This window comes from Heteronotia binoei, chromosome 14 (assembly GCF_032191835.1).
Source record: "Heteronotia binoei isolate CCM8104 ecotype False Entrance Well chromosome 14, APGP_CSIRO_Hbin_v1, whole genome shotgun sequence".
NCBI classification, from domain to species: domain Eukaryota; kingdom Metazoa; phylum Chordata; class Lepidosauria; order Squamata; family Gekkonidae; genus Heteronotia; species Heteronotia binoei.
Window position 1 is genome coordinate 1,267,869 of NC_083236.1, and position 17,412 is coordinate 1,285,280.

Consider the following 17,412-nt stretch of genomic DNA (forward strand, 5'->3'; position numbering starts at 1 on the left):
ATTTTCAAAGATTCCTTTCTTTCTTTTAGTTATTTATAACTTATTTCCTCCTCAAGGGGAACCTGATGTGACTTATACAGCTCTTCTCCCCTTCCCCAGTTTATCCTAACAACCCTTCGAGGGGGGGGGGGCACATGCGGCTCTTTCACACACACTGTGCAGCTCCTGGAGGTCAAGGAGGAATTTGGTGCAGACTTACTCTCAAGCAAGCGTGCTTAGCATCAGGACCTTAGTTGTCCTCTGAGCGCTGACCCATAGGTAGGTGACTATTTCTGTCGTGCGTGAACCAGAGAAGGAGGGGGAAATAGGCAGGCTTGTCTTAGGAAGCTACAGCAATTCCAACGTTCACCCTGCTTCTTGTTCCAAGAGTTCAGGCACATCATATAGTCCACTGTGATTTTTTTAACACGCATACTTACATATTACACAAATGTGGGCAATCTTGAGTTGATCTTCTTTTTCTACAGAGTTCTCCACAACTGTGTGGAATTTCATTTCTGTTCCACTCAGGGTTTTTAACACGACCTACAAAAGGAAGCAAATATCCAAAATGTACATTTTTATATGAAAACTAAACAAAACTATTAAACATAGTTAAAACTCACAGATTCCAAATGTTTCTCTCCTGTAAAATTATCAGATTTTGTTATAATTTTGCAACAGATTAACAGTATAATTGTATGTTTCTCTTATTCCAGTCTAACCCCAGTGAAATTAGTGGCCTGAGATGGGAGTAGAGTTGCTAGGTCCTTACCTTTTTCCAGCGGCGGAAGGGAAAGAGCCTTCTGGGAGGGGCTCTGCCTCCAAACAGCAATGTTGCCATGCAACACTGCTGATAAGGAAATGACATCATCACGTCAGGGACATTGCACAGGGATGCTCACTTTGAAGGCAAAACTATGGTAAAATTGCCCATAACTCACAGAGTTTTGCCCTCAAACCAGAGTGTCCCTGAGTGGTCCCCAGCACAATGACATCACTTCCGCATGATGTCATCACATCAGGGATGTTGTTGCACATGGGTGTCACTGTTTGGGAGCAGAGTTTCCTCTGCTGGCCAGCTGGCTGCCGGTGGGGAGAAGCCACCAAAAGCAGGAGGTTCCTCCACTCAGACTTGGGGGCTGGCAACCTAGATGGGAGTAACTTGGCATAGGACTGAACTGTTAATGACTTACCTGAGACCATGAGCCTAGTTAAGGTCCTCAGATCATAGTGCAGAATCCATTTCTTCTCCTTTTTTTAACATGTAGCATATATTATAAACATCATTCTGTACATTATAAATGTTATAATGTTTATAATTTATAATGATGTTTATAATGTACAGAATGATGTTTATAATATATGCTACATGTTAAAAAGTAAATTAGGTGGACAAGAACATCACTAGGAAATACATTTCTTTTTGTTTTACCTAGACTTGTAGCAAGAGTAATTAACAGGCAACTTTTATTACCTTTTATTGGTTTCCTATGCAAATGTTATCCAGACCAAATGGTCTTCCAGTTTATTACACTATTTTGACATTTGATTCTAACTTTGTATCAGTTTACACTCTTATCTCACTAGCTATATGTATTTCTGCTCACTGTACCCCATTCCCTTTTCTGAAGAAGTATGCATGCATACGAAAGCTTACGTTCTGCATAAAACTATGTTGGTCTTAAAGGTATTACTTTCTTTTACTGCTTCAGATCAACATGGCTGCCCACCTGGATCTATGCTATGCAGCTACTTAAGGCTGGGTTAAACTGAGAAAAAACATGTCCTCAGTTTAACCCAGCCTTGAGTAGTTATATAGCAATTAACAGACTGCATTTATTGCCCACACCACTCTCACCATCACTCTTCAATTCTGACATGTTTATTGACTTTGCTGTTGTACAATACCACAAATGGTATCTAAACCAAACTGGTTATTTTTTCAGTTTGTTAATTGTACTGTTTTGGCATAGATAGACATGGTACTATTTTGCATACTTAATCACTGCCCGCTAGCTATATTTAACTCTGCTCATTGTACCCCACTTCTTTTTCTGTTATGTATTTGGATCTGAGAACAAAATTTCTGGAATCTCATCTGAATATGAAACCTGCACACTTTCTATCATTTAATGACTCTGTTAGCAGGTCTGGATTTTAATATAACAGTAGATGTGTGTAAATATATAGCTGCTGCAATTAAACATTGTTTTGCTTTTAATTAATATTGAACAGCAATAATGTTTTTGCTGTATAGCTGCCTTTTTCAGGTCAAACCAATTATTGGCTTTAAGACCTAGAAGGGAACCATATTCTAATCCAACAGCTCTCAGCTACAGATACTCAGCTGCATCTATAACTGTTATTTCACTTAGTATCTCATTATAACTCTAAACATATGTAATTTAAGTGGAGTCAAAAAGATGGAGCTGAATGTTTCCATAGCAACAGAAAACTATACAGCAGCAGACAAAACGGCAGGATACATACCCTGCGGCCCAAGCACATCTCATGGAGATCTTTACTAAGTAATGTCTAAGCATTCACACATGGAAGAGAAACAATATAAGGACTTTATCCATTCCATTTTTTTGAGTTGAGTTAAACACTATGCATGTACACAGATAGAAAGATGATAGACACAAACACACACATAAACCTATATAAAAGATTATTGAAAAGCATTCTACATGGCTCCAATGGTGTTCTAATGGCCTGCATGGGATCTTTGCCAATGCAATGATGAAGGGAACTTTTGCTCACAACATAAAAGGAAAAAGTAACAAAATGACACAATAAATACAATAGATAAAATTCACCGTTGAAAATGAAAAAGACTGTGGCTAGAAATGACCGGCATTGTAATATAAAAAGGTAAAGGAAGTCCCCTGTGCAAGCACTGAGTCGTTACCAACCCATGGGGTGATGTCACACCATGACGTTTTCTTGACAGGCTTTTTTTTTATGGGGTGGTTTGCCATTGCCTTCCCCAGTCATCTACACTTTACTCCCATCAAGCTGGATACTCATTTTACCGACCTCGGAAGGATGGAAGGCTGAGTCAACCTAGAGCCAGCTGCCTGAGCATAAGGTTAAATATTCATAATGCTACATGGGGAAAATGTTATTTATGTAGCTAGAAATATTTGATAAAATGATACAAGTTTCAAATCCATGTTATGTCTTTGTTAAACAACATCAAGGCATTCACAATATGAAAAACACTCACCACAGAAACAGGTGTAAACATTAGGAACGTGCGATGAAACATTTTGACAAGCTGGGCAACGCCAACCACTGTTGCTATCTGCCAAAGAGAAAAATTAAGATTTTTTAATAAAAAAATACAGATTCTTATCATATAAAGGAATTATGTCTCTGGATCTGTGTGATCATTTCAAATATTGCAATACTTCAATTATTATTATTATATATGAGGGTAAGATCTTGCATACCACTCCAATAACTTACTTATGCATAAAACTATTCTAGATGTATTCACAGATCATAGCCAACTGTCAAAGGATCCAACAAGTGTGTTCCTTGGGAGACACTGAAAAGGCTTTCCTTTTTCTTGACACTCAAAGCTATTTGATGCCGTAAAACCTCTCCTATGCATTAGTCTGAACATACTTTATTTATCCCACTGTTGCATATTTGCTCACTTCCATTCAACAACTAGATCAGCCAGCAGAACAATGATTAAATCAGCCATTAAATCCAGGTGGGCAACTGTATTGATCTGAAGCAGAAGAACAAAGCTTGAGCCCAGTGGCACCTTAAAGACCAACAAAGTTTTATTCAGAGGATGAGCTTTGGTGTGCATGCACACGTCCTCAGATACAATGGAATGGAATTTACCAGTCAGGTAACAGAGGAGACATAACAATGCACTACAAATCACCCCACCTCAAAGAAAAAGATGCTATTAGTTACCTCCTTGCTTGAGACAGATGGAGTGTAACAACACGGCCTCAATTAATTACTCTTAGCACTCCACAATTAAGAAGGATACATTTACATATCTATCTCCAATTTTGACAAATTTATTTCCTTCACTGTTTTCCTCCTGGAATTAAATCCAAACAATGGTGACTTATAAACTTAGCTTGTTATTTCTGTTTGCATCTGTTAAATCATCTTCATTATGTTGTAAACTAATCTGCTGGTCAATCTCTACCTTATATATATGGACTCATAAATTACATTTTGTTGTATCTGAGGAAGTGTGCACGCACACAAAAGCTCATACCAATTAAATTTTGTTGGTCTTAAAGGAGCCACTGGAGGACTCAAACTTTGTTCTAAATCAGCAGCTGTTATTGTGATTTTACAGCCTGGAAGCCTCCCTAGTGATTATTGCACTAAGACCAAGGAGGTGAAAACAGTTATAAAATAACGGGGAGTTCCAGCTGCTTGCCCTGCCATATTACTTGGCTGGCTAACTACCTCATTCACAACTTCATACCAATTTCTGTGTGGAGGAAGCAGAAGCAGTTACTGTGCATGCCACAACTACTTTACATTAGGTGGTAGCAGTAATATCACAACTTTATAATGGTTGTACACCAACCAGACTCACACGTTCCTAACTTTAGATGTCAAGGGGAAATAAACGTGTGTGGATGTTGAGCACTTTCCACTTTTTTCTGTTACTCCAATGCAATAAAGGGCAATGGCAAAATACAGCTAAAACACTGCGCTAAAACAGCAGCACACACACACACACACACGCACCCTCGCCCCCCTGCCATCAGAGGCCATGCCTGATCCTTTTTTCAGCTGGGTCATTCTGTCCCAAGAGAACTCCTGAGCAGAAGGTAACAGAATGTGAGGTTGGATCTGGGGAGTGGGGAGGCTGCACCTGAGAGCTAGAGGCCTATTTGCATGGAACATACCGTAATTATACATTTAGCTGGGCAAAAATTCAAGGGGGCGGGCCTTCAATAAGATTGAAGCAAGCCCTCCAAAATGAACTTTGGAAATTTTAGTTCAAAAACTGAAGGCAAGAACTTTGAGTGAATTAAACTATTGCTTCTAATAGTAGTCGTATTCAAAGCACAATATCTAATCCAAGACTCAGAATATCTAGGAAAAAATCTGAATGTGTAGATAACTTTTAGGCATTACGCTGATATTTAATTTCACAGATAAGTTATCAAAAACAAAAGTATTTATGTGCATTAACACAGCATCAATGTTTTCACAGATGTAGTATTTTGCTTCTGAATCTAAGTTTTCATCATGAAGTATTAACTTGGGGATGTCAAATGTGCAGCCTGAGGGCTGGATCAGGCCCCCGGAGGGCTCTTATCAGGCCCCTGAGCAACTCATTGTCATCTACGTCCTTCTTTCTTTCTTGCTTCCTTCTCCATCACAGCTTACTTTGCCAGGCTTGCTCAACTGCACAAGAGCTACAGTGCAAAGCCTCTATTTTCTCCATTGGCTGATGAGCGCATGAAGCAACTTATGTACAAAGCTCACAATGCCCAGCCATTTCATGTTTTTCTCTGGGTCTTAGGCACAAAGCACTGACCATGAGATTTCTGCACTGAATGTCAATAAATCAAACATAGGTTTGCAACTTACAGATACACACCTGAACAGCATACTCAAGATTGCTACAGAACAGATTTTGATTCAATAATTCAGAGCTAGAGACATCAGTTATCAGAAACTGTTAAACAAAATACTGCAAGAATGCTAATCTTTTAAGCGTATTTTAAGTTTTAAAAAAATCTTTAATTGTGCTTATCTGTATTTTTTATAAAGTTTATATCTCCACTACCTGGCATTACATTTTATTATACATGTGGCCCGGCCCGACAAGCTCTCATTTATGTCAGTTCCGGCCCTAACAAATGAGTTCAACACCCCTGTCTTCCCTGTGAGCTTCTGAAATATGGTTGAGCCTTCAGGTAACGCATTCTGCCATGTTGCAGCATCATTGTATCAGCAGCACAACTGCCACAGACTCACACTCAACCCCCTTTTCTGCCACATGGAACAAGTCATAATTAATATCAAGCGATAAAACTCAACAGTGCAGTCAAAATATTTTATTTGTGACTTTTGGATTTTGATATAGTTTGTCCTATTTAGAGCTCAACGACTGGACAATTTAGAGGCAAACTTTCTGTCTTTCTTCAAATGACCTGAAATTGTGGCCTTATCTATACATTTGGCAACTAGAAGAAAATACTAACCTTCAGCCTGTGCTGCTGGTGATCTTGCCCATTTCTTAATGCAGCTCAAGTGGAACACATGATAGCAATTCTGACAGCTCCACACTGGGGCCACCACACGGATCACTTCACAACACACCATGCATTCATATTTCTCGGAGGTAAGCTGCTCTATCAAAGACCCTAATAAAAAAATTCAGAACATGCACACAAACATTATCCCAGGAATAAAAGTCAGGAAAATAGTCAGGGTGAAGCAAAAGCAACAGTTCCTTTAGCACTTTAAATCAGGGTGCGGGCCAGAACTGCCCCGCCCAGAGCTTCAATCAGGCTCTTGAGGCTCTTTTCTTCCCCCCCACCACATCCTCACCCTTTGAAGCTCTGAGGCTGCCAAAGTTTCCAGTTCCTTCTTCCTTTTCTTTGCAGACTGAAGCAGGAGTCAATTCTGGGCTTGCAAAGAAAATGCAGAATGGACTTTCCATTAAAGTCTCTGTGCCCAGATAGACCACTCTGGGAGTAATCTATCGGGGCACAGAGACCTTAATGGAAAGTCCATTCCATGTTTTCCTTGCAGCTTTGTCTGTGCTGAAATGTATTTTAATAGAGTGGAGCTCACCTTCACTTTTCAGCGTTTATATGGCCAGTTAGAAGCTGTTCCTTCCTGGAGTTGTGTGACCTTGCAAATAAAGGGTTGATGCTTTGAGCCAGCATGTCTCTGCTGCATGGACCTTAGAACTGGCACCTAGCGAGTATTCTAACCTGGGCACCCACAGCCAAAAGGGGGATATTACACTGAAGAGCCATTGTCAATTTGAGCAGACGTGTGGGCAGGAGGAGAAGCTTGCAATGCCCAGCCATTTCATGTTTTCCAAAGCCCAGAGCACTTTTCATTTTTTTTGGTTTATATTTTGTTTTTGTGATCATTGTGCTTTTTTCTTGATGTTTTATTTTTAAAATTACATTGCCAAATCCCACTATTCCTCCACCTTTCCATTTTAAACAAAACATCACAAGAGTTTTAAGCATGCTTGTGTTTTAAGCAAAAAATAATATATTTAATTGTGTTTATCAGTGTCCTTTATAAAACCCTTCCAGGAAGCCCCACCAAACAATGGGCACATCCACAAACCTATTGCCCTTTCACCACACCCCCTCCAGCCTAGAAATAGCAGCTCTCCAGCAGCCCTGGCCTCACTCAATGCACAGCAGCCAAGAAGGTCAGAGCGCCTGCTCCGGCTGCAACGCCACTGAGGATGTTCTCCGCAGCCGAGAACAAAACGTCTGGAAGAAAAACTTTCTCCAGTAGAACACGGCACTTGAGCCCGAAAGATTCTACAAATCCTAATGATGTTACCAGCCGTGAAAACCTGAAATCTTTGATAATATAAAAGTTTATAACTCCACTACCTCACATTACATTTTATGATAAGCATAGCCTGCCCCCCCCCACAGAGTCCCATTTATGTCATATCTGACCCTCATAACAAATGAGTTCAACTCCCCTACTTTATGTGGCATAACAATGTTACTGACTGCAGCTGCAGATTCATAAACCAACAAGAAACCTGCAGGAGCAGCTCTCCCATTCCCCCCGCCTTCCCTCTCCCACTCCTTCTCTGCCTCTCCTGCTTTCTCCTCCTGCCACTGGTTCTCATACTCTCTTTTCTCCATGCCTGCCACTTCCTCTCTCTTTCTCCACCACCCTCCCCCCCTCAGCAGCAGTAAGGGCAGCAGCTCTCCAGGAACCACAACTCATCTCCCCACTACAGAGCTCCATTCCCCTTCAGGCTGCCAGATCCAGATGGGGAAATGCCTGGAGATTTGGGGGTGGAGCGTCAGGATGGGGAGGTTTGGGGGTGGAAGAGGCCTCAGCAGGGTCTAATGCCAGAGGCTCCACCACCTCAAGCAGCCACTTTCTCCAGGGGAACTCATCTCTGTGATTCCTGGATATAAGTTATATCGGAAGGATAGGGAGGGAAGGGTTGGAGGTGGGGTGGCTCTGTATGTCAGAGAGGGCATACGGTCCAGTAAGACTGAGGTCAGAGAATTAGATTCCCTTGTAGAAATGCTTTGTGTGGAAATTGAGGGCCCAAAAGGAAATTTAACTATGGGAGTTTGTTATCGCCCACCAAATCAAAAGATAGAGGATGATTATAATATGATGGAAGGATTAAAGATAGCGGCTAAACATAAAAACTGTGTCATAATAGGTGATTTTAACTACCCGCAGATTGATTGGGTCAATACGTGTTCTGGTCGAGAGAAAGAGATTGAGTTTCTTGATGCTCTCAATGACTGTGCTATGGAGCAGATGGTCTCGATTTGGTCCTAAGTAATGCCCAAGACTTGGTGAGAGATGTAAAAGTGATCGCACCGCTTGGGAGCAGTGACCATAACGTTAGTGATTTCACCATTTGTATAAATAGGGAGTTGCCCCAAAAGACCAGCACAACCACGTTTAACTTTAAAAGGGGTAAATTCTCTTAGATGAGGAGGCATGTGAAGAGGAAACTGAAAGGAAAGGTAAATACAGTCAAAACCCTTGGGGAAGCTTGGAGGCTATTTAAAACTACAATCCTAGAAGCTCAGATAAAATATATACCACAAGTTAGGAAAGGCACAAACAGGTATAAGAAAAGGCCTGCATGGTTAACAAATAAAGTAATGGAAGCTGTAAAAGGTAAGGATTCCTTTAAGCGGTGGAAAGCTAGTCCAAATTAGATTAATAAAAGGGAACACAGGATGTGGCAAATCAAATGCAAGACTGTGATCAGGCAGGGAAAATGGGACTATGAGGAGCATATTGCAAAAAACATAAAGACCAACAATAAAAATTTCTTCAAGTATATTAGAAGCAGGAAACCAGCCAGGGAGGCAGTGGGGCCCTTGGATGACCAAGGGGTCAAAGGATTACTGAAGGATAGGGAAATGGCTGAGAAGCTGAATGCATTTTTTGCCTCCATCGTCACTGTGGAAGATGAGAAGTGTTTGCCTGCTCCAGAACCACTTATTTTGAAAGGGGTGCTGAAAGACCTGAGTCAGATGGAGGTGACAAGAGAGGAGGTCCTACAACTGATAGACGAATTAAAAACTAATAAGTCACCAGGTCCAGATGGCATACATCCAAGAGTTCGAAAGAACTCAAAGTTGAACTTGTGGATCTTCTGACAAAAATATGTAATCTTTCATTGAAATCTGCTTCCGTTCCTGAGGACTGGAAGGTAGCAAATGTCACCCCATCTTTAAAAAGGGTTCTAGGGGAGATCCAGGAAACTACAGGCCAGTCAGTCTGACTTCAATACCAGGAAAGTTGGTAGAAACCATTATCAAGGACAGAATGAGTAGGCACATTGATGAACACGAGTTATTGAGGAAGACTCAGCATAGGTTCTGTAAGGGAAGATCTTGCCTCACTAACCTGTTACAGTTCTTTGAGGGGGCGAACAAACATGTGGACAAAGGGGACCCAATAGATGTTGTTTACCTTGACTTCCAGAAAGCTTTTGATAAAGTTCCTCATCAAAGGCTCCTTAGTAAGCTCGAGAGTCATGGAGTAAAAGGACAGGTCCTCTTGTGGATCAAAAACTGGCTAATTAATAGAAAGCAGAGAGTGAGTATAAATGGGCAGTCTTCGCAGTGGAGGAAGGTAAGCAGTGGAGTGCCGCAGGGCTCAGTACTGGGTCCCATGCTCTTTAACTTGTTCATAAATGATTTGGAGTTGAGAGTAAGCAGTGAGGTGGCCAAGTTTGCAGTTGACACTAAATTGTTCAGAGTGGTGAGAACCAGAGAGGATTGTGAAGCACTCCAAAGGGAGCTGTTGAGGCTGGGTGGGCATCAACGTGGCGGATGAGGTTCAGTGTGGCCAAGTGCAAAGTAATGCACACTGGGGCCAAAAATCCCAGCTACAAATACAAGTTGATGGGGTGTGAACTGGCAGAGACTGACCAAGACTAAGATATTGGGGTCGTGGTAGATAACTCACTGAAAATGTCAAGACAGTGTGCGATTGCCAACGCCATGCTGGGAATTATTAGGAAGGGAATTGAAAACAAATCAGCCAGTATCATAACACCCCTGTATAAATCGATGGGTGTGGTCTCATTTGGAATACTGTGTGCAATTCTGGTCACCGCACCTCAAAAAGGATATTATAGCATCGGAAAAAGTGCAGGAAAGGGCAACCAGAAATGATTATAGGTTTGGAACACTTTTCCTATGAAGAAAGGTTAAAAAGCTTGGGGCTCTTTAGCTTGGAGAAACGTTGACTGCGGGGTGACATGATAGAGGTTTACAAGATTATGCATGGGATGGAGAAGGTAGCGAAAGAAGTACTTTTCTCCCTCTCACACAAGAACTCATGGGCATTCGATTAAATTGCTGAGCAGTCAGGTTAGAATGGATAAAAGGAGGTACTTCTTCACCCAAAGGGTGATTAACATGTGGAATTCACTGCCACAGGAGGTGGTGGCAGCTACAAGCATAGCCAGCTTCAAGAGGGGGTTAGATAAAAATATGGAGCAGAGGTCCATCAGTGGCGGACTGGATGGGCCATTGGCCTGATCCAACATGGCTTCTCTTGTTCTTATGTTCTGTCATCTGGAGAGCAGCTGTAATTCCGGGTTATCTCCAGCTCTCATCTGGAGGGTGGCAATGATAGTTCCCATGGAGGAAATGGATGCTTTGGAGGGTGCAGTCTGTGGCATTGCACCAACCCCAGGCTCCATCCCACAAATCTCCAGGCATTTCCCAACCCTCCCTCCTTCTCACCCAACAGCCAACCTACCTTCACCTGCCTTCAACTTTCATCACCTCCCTCTCTGTAACTTCTGTGTAGGAAAACTACAGTCTTTCTGCACAGCAGGGACCAAAGCAATTTACCGTATTCTCCCTGACTCCTTTCGATCTGCACAACAACCCTGTGAGACAGACTGGGCTGAAAATACATGACTGGTCCAAAATCACCTAGTCAGCTTCCGCAGCAAGACGGGGATCTCAACCAGGGTCTCGCAGGCCATACTCTGAAGCTATAGCTGCTACACCACACTGGCTTTCCATAGGATAGCTGCTGCTGAACAGAGGCAAGCAGCCAGGACTACTTGAGTCGTGCAAGTCAGGTGGTATCAAGTCACACAGAGGTTGATTCCAAGCCTAGGGGTGCCAACCTTCAGAGATCCTCCAGAATTACAACTGAACTTCAGCCATTTTTCTCCCAGGAGAAAATGGCTGCTTTGGAAGATAGATTCTGTGGCATTATACCATGAGGAAAGGCCTTTCCCCTCCCCAAACTCTGCATTCCTAAGATTTCCTCACAGAACCTCCAGGAATTTCCCGACCTGAAGCTTAGACAGGCCTGGTTCCAATGGATTATCCCTCAAAGGTCAAAACTGGACTTTTTACTCACAAACTAAAGCCTGGAATACTGTGGCTATCTTGCAACAGTCACTGAGGGAATCCATTGCTTAGAGCTACAGGTGTTCTTTTTAATATTTTCAGGTTTGTTAAACCACCCAATGTATTTTTAAGAGTTCATATATTTTTGCAGATCCGGGGCCCTTTTCCGTTTGCAGAAAGATCTGTCTTGCCCATTCACTGCTCCAGTCACCAAATTTAAGTATCCAAAAATGTGTCCAGCTATAAGGTTCCTTTTGAAATTTCACTTCTCATACCTGTTTCCCTCACAGCTAAGCTCATACATGAATTTAATATCAAACCCTTCTGCTGCCCGCTCCATCCATCTGACACACAGGATTCATTCTATGCAGATATGCCAAAAGGAATTCAAATCAATGGGCGTGGGTGTGCCTCAACTCTTCATGGGATTGGGTTGCTACAACAGTTTGCTATTACAGAAACCGCAACATACACAAATTCCCTACCCAAGAAGAAGAAGTGCAGATTTATACCCCGCCCTTCTCTCGGAATCAGAGACTCAGAGCGGGTTACAATCTCCTGTATCTTCTCCCCCCACAACAGACACCCTGTGAGGTGGGTGGGGCTGAGAGGGCTCTCACGGCAACTGCCCTTTCAAGGACAACTCCTACAAGAGCTACGGCTGACCCAAGGCCATTCCAGCAGCTGCAAGTGGAGGAGTGGGGAATCAAACCTGGTTCTCCCAGATAAGAGTCCTTGCACTTAACCACTACACCAAACCGGCTCTCTCCAAACACCTAAATCTTTCTGAAAAGCAACCACTTATAGATTTGGGTTGCAACACACGCAATAAGTGACAGCTAAAGCATTTGCTCATATTAAAATAAACACACCTATTGCTGCCAACTCATTTACACATAGTGTTAGCCAGGCAGCAAGCCACAGCCTAGGCAGATGTGTATGCTAAATGCTGAACCCCACACTTGTTGCCACACTTATTAAGTATATTTAACATGATAAGGCACTCATGGAATACTATCCATATGCGCTTTATCTGAGGCTCATGTCATATCTGTTTGGGCCTTATAAAAGATGAATTAAAAGTTACCAAGCGACTCCAGTGCTTGTGGTTTCTTTTCCTACTGCTTAGTGTAAACAAAATCCCACAATATGTTCCTAAGGACACTGTAAGCAGCAATACAATCCCCACCATCCCAGGGTTTCCCACTCTCAGTTATTAGGGGAAGGGTTTTGAGCAACAGTGAAGAAGGGGAGCCATTATCTCCCCTGTTCCAATTCTTCACCATTTCAGAGAAAAAAATAGTTAGGAAGTGATATAACCAAAAAATGGGAACGAGCAGCTGGAATCCTAAAGGAACTAATTCAGCATGGTCCAGTGAGATTAAGAAACCCCTTCAGCAGCCAGGCAGCATGCTGCCCCTTCCAGAAACAGAACCCACAGCCAGCTCCTGGAAAAGGCATCTCCTTGCCCCAGATGCCCGTTCTCAAAGGCAAAGGTGCAGGTGTAGATTAACCTCTTTGACACTGAGGTGGCAGAAAGCCACTGGAGAGGAGGGCCAATTTTGGGCCTTGCTCAACCCACCTTTCTTCTCAAAGTTGTATGTATGTTGTTAAACTACTTCTGTTAATAGTTGGGACCCACATCCTAAGCAATTCATTCAACCACAGAAAACAAACAGCACAGAGAATGAATCTCTGGCAGTGCAGAGTATTTCAGCCAGGCAGCAGATCTGGCCTAAACATTGCCCAAATCTCATTTTTCAAGCGCAGACACAAGAGGCAAAGGCACTGTTGCTGTTCACAAGTAAAGGTCATGATTTTTCACATACTCAGCCACCCTTGTTTCATCATAGCAGCAAGCAACCAGATTTTATGTAATTACCCCTTCAGATATAAAGTGTGGCTATAAAAGCCGAACAGCAGGCCATGCCAAAATACCAGTCAGCTCAGCAGCACTACCAAGATGAGAGACCTCGCACAGCATGGCTGTTGACATTACAGTGTCAGTGTGCAACACCATCCTGAGCACTACAATTCAGGAAGCTGTTTAATACAGACCTGCAGAAAGAGTGCGGCCTCATTCACATTGTACAGGGACACATTCTCCTCTCAATGGAACTCTTTCCACTCCGATGGCCAAGGAACCCCTGCAGGCCTACTGCAGAACCCAGGAGCACTGCAGAGGAGTTGGGCACGTTCTAGGAGGCACTATCAGTTTCCCCACAATGTGGAGCAGGCCTGCTGGACCTCATTGCTGCCCCACACTAACAGAGAGTTCAGTACATCCCAAGCTTCTTTGTTGCTGGGCACTGCACACAGAAACACTGGGCACAGCCGGCTAGTCATCTTTATGGGAAATTTCTTCACCATTACTGACCTTTTGGTTGGGGAATTCCTAATAATCTTGCAAGACACACCAGACTTTAAACACCACCAGTATACCACTAAGAAAGCAAAGGGTATGTGTGTGTGTTTGTGCGCGTGTTTTGCTGTCAAGTCACAGCTGCCTTGGGGGTTTCAAGGCAAGAGAGGAGCGCTTCTGTGGCCTGCCTCCTTGCCATGGCCCTGGCATCCCTTGGAACTAAGTCTCCCATCCAAAGCCCAGTCAGGGCCAGCCCCACTCCGCTATCCAGATCAGGGGAAGGACACAACTAGGTTCATACTGAGCTATCATATGCATTTTTTTTAATGAGAGTTTTAAAAATACTTAATAAACCATATTTTTTTTGTTCTTTCAATCACAAATGTGCACTTGAATGTTACAAGAGAACCATAACAAATCCCACCAAAACCCTTGCTTAATCATACCCACCCATACAAAGCGACTTATCAAGATGACTTAGCTTTGTACATTTTATGTGACAAAGTAATACTAGGAAGTAGCCCTTTTGAAAGGGCAGTAAAATATACCAAGTGGTTTTTAAGCTTTCAACATAACATTCAGAACTGAATAATGTACCTGTATGTGTTTCCTTACTCTTTGGTGCATCATTTGGCTTCTTCCAGCGCCTGCTTTTATACCCCTCTTGGAGGAGGGGCTTTCTTCCACCATGTGCAGCTGTTTCATGTAAAGGCTGGGTCTGTGGCAGACTCACAAAGTTTGGTCCTCTTTCATGCAGCACAGATTCTTTTCTCTTCTCACTGATGCGCTCTTTAGGAGGATGTGGAAGGGATGCATTCTTAATGTGTTTTACATTTTTGCTCCTAGACATATCTTGCCTTTTGCTGGTCTCTTTGCTCCTCACAGGTTCCCTAATACATTTGTTTGCAAAAGGATACCTTCTCCGCACAATGCTGTTATCAGAAAAGCCATCTGACACTGCTTTCCCCAAGGAAGCTTCAGAAGAGTCTGACTGGGTCAGATCTACCACTGGTATGTTTTCATAGGCTTCATCCTTCCACTTGGACAGGATTCTTTTATCCTGTTCAGACAGATGCTTCTCTTTGTCTTTCAACCCTCTTCCACGTGAATGCATCAAGTATGTCTTCTTTGGCTTTGCTCCTCTATTATTTGCAGTTTCCTTTTCACTATCTGAAGAGAAATCACTGTATTCTCTAGGATTCATTCTTCGTCCTGATAGCAGCCTGGTATCTAAACATGCAGGCTCTTCTAAACCACTGGCTGTGGTTTGTCTGGCCTGATTTTTGCCATGTGTTCTATCACTCCTTGACCTCTGACATCGCTGGTTTTGAAAATTGTGGCTTTTTGTTTTACCCATGCTGCCAAAGAGCGAGGAATCTGGGTGACGTCTATGCTGGTTCTCTGGACTGTAAAAGTCACGCCGATCAACAGAGCAGCCATTATATTTACTGTGCCTAGGTTGAACAGGAGGTGGTACACTCCTGCTTGAATCCTGATCTAGTTCCCACCGGGACTGACTATTCCACTTTAGGCTGCAAGTCTGCCTTTCCCTTGGAATGAAATCAGTTGCATCAGGATTTAAGGCACCTACAAAAATGAAAGAATAGGAATCTGGTATTCTGCAAACCCAGACTCAAACGAGGATGCAATGTCTAAACAGTGTAGGTTCATCTGGTGACAATTCCAGGCATGGGCAGTGGGAGGGGAGAAAGAAAGCGGTTGCGAAATTATGCAAAACATCATACTGGCATGGCTTCTAATCACCAAGACAATCACATCAATTTGTGGTAAAAAAAAGATTTAAACACATCATACGAGCATCACCACAGCTTACGAAGACAGATCCGGGTGGGAAGTTTATGAAGACAGACTACTATCCTATGAACACTTCCCTGGGAATAAGCCCCATTGAATAAAACCAGACATACTGAGCAAACCTGCTTAGGACTGCTCTGTTGATTTAAAAAAACAGGATTCTGCTTCAATTTCTAGTAGGAAATTTTTTTCTCCAGGGCTGTTGTCATTCTACACAATACACACTTCATAAATCTGACAGTCACATTCTATAAATAAGATTCTTTCCTTAGTACACATCACCCCATCATTAAAATCTCAATTCACATACTGTTGCTGTTATTTTCAGCAGGTAATCCCTTCAGACAGATTCTATCTGCACTTTTGAGGAAATCACCTATTTTGGGAGTGGCAAATTATGTTAAAAATACAATTTAATTGTTGTAAAGACTGGCAAGTTACAATAGTAGGAGTTGATGCAAACTGCATAATCAGGAAATGTTAATCTTTTTCAGCCCCATATATTTCAAGAAATGGTATCACCACAGGAAAATAAAAGGACAGCAGCAATTCACTGAGAAGTGCTGGTACAGAAGCCAAGATAAAGCAGCTGGTCTTCAAGCTGCATCACAAACAAACATGGCTGTAATCATCAGTGGACTGATTTAGGTCTGATATTCTAGTGTTACTCTTTCTCCCCACATTAATGTTTCCTGCTCCATTTAAATCAAGGAAAAAGCTGCAGAGATGTTCAAATTGAGTGTCACATCTGTTGATGCAGGGGATGCACTGCAGCAGCAACAGAGCACGCTTCAGAATGGGAGGAAAATATAAAACACATGTTTGCATGCATGTGCAGGTGTGTGCAGATCCCCTCCTAAGAGATTTCTTCTGCGGCAGATTCCGACTGGAACTCTGCACTTTTAAATCTCTGCATCAGAAACAAACAAACGGAAAATCTCCGAACGGAGGTTTCCCGGGGCAGGCAGACCCCCCCCCCCCCCCCCGCGCGGTCTTCGGCACCGGCACGACGGACTTTGGACGCCGCCCGCCCGCCCGGGGCCAACGCGCCGAGAGGAAGACTTTCCTGGGGAAGCGGAAGCTGCCGCAACTTTGCTCCCGGAGTCCGGCCAGACCCTCGGAGGCCAGCTGAGCGCGGGCGGGGGGGGGGCGGCTGCTGCTTCTCCTCACAACCCCCCCCCCCCCCGTCCTTCCTACCTGAGCTCGGCAGCGCAGCCTCCGCCATGCCGGCCGCCCAGCCCGCTCTTGCCTCCCTCCCGCGCAAGCGCCGCCCATCCCGCTCCCGCCGGGCCACAGCGCCCCCTGCGGCCGGGCTGTCCCTGCAGAAAGAGGCGGGGCGGGGCGGGGCGGGGCCTGGCGCTGAGGCGGCTGTGCCCCCCCCCCAGGTGCCGCCGCTTCCCTTCAGGGAGGGCTCGCAACAGCCCCCCCCCCGCCCTGAGGGCCGCCTCGGGTTGCCACCCTCCAGCCGGGGGCTGTTGCGATGGACGCCCTCCTCCCCCCGGAGAAAAGGGCCGGCCTCAGACCCCCCCTGGCATCCCCAGCGCCACATCCACCTTTGTTTGGAGCGAGAAGCCTCTGGCCTCCCCAACAACCAAGGCCGTGTTTTAATAAACAGCACAGGAGGTGGGGAAGCCTTCAACTAAGAGGATTCCCCTAATCTGTCTCCAACATTAGGAG

General features: G+C 43.7%; 1 protein-coding gene across 3 annotated transcripts in view; it reads right to left on the reverse strand.

The window, feature by feature from the left end:
* The window catches only part of NFX1 (nuclear transcription factor, X-box binding 1), a 441,461-nt gene extending 424,458 nt beyond the window's left edge, over positions 1-17,003 (reverse strand). For all 3 annotated transcript variants that reach the window (XM_060254053.1, XM_060254054.1, XM_060254052.1), the window contains exons 1-5: positions 16,933-17,003; positions 14,518-15,507; positions 6,189-6,350; positions 3,212-3,289; positions 420-525 (exon numbers count right to left, since the gene is read on the reverse strand). In XM_060254053.1, the coding sequence (XP_060110036.1) occupies positions 420-525; positions 3,212-3,289; positions 6,189-6,350; positions 14,518-15,507; positions 16,933-16,960 (1,364 nt within the window). In that variant the 5' untranslated portion in view covers positions 16,961-17,003. The remainder of the gene's footprint in view (positions 1-419; positions 526-3,211; positions 3,290-6,188; positions 6,351-14,517; positions 15,508-16,932) is intronic.
* Positions 17,004-17,412: the final 409 nt, after the last annotated feature.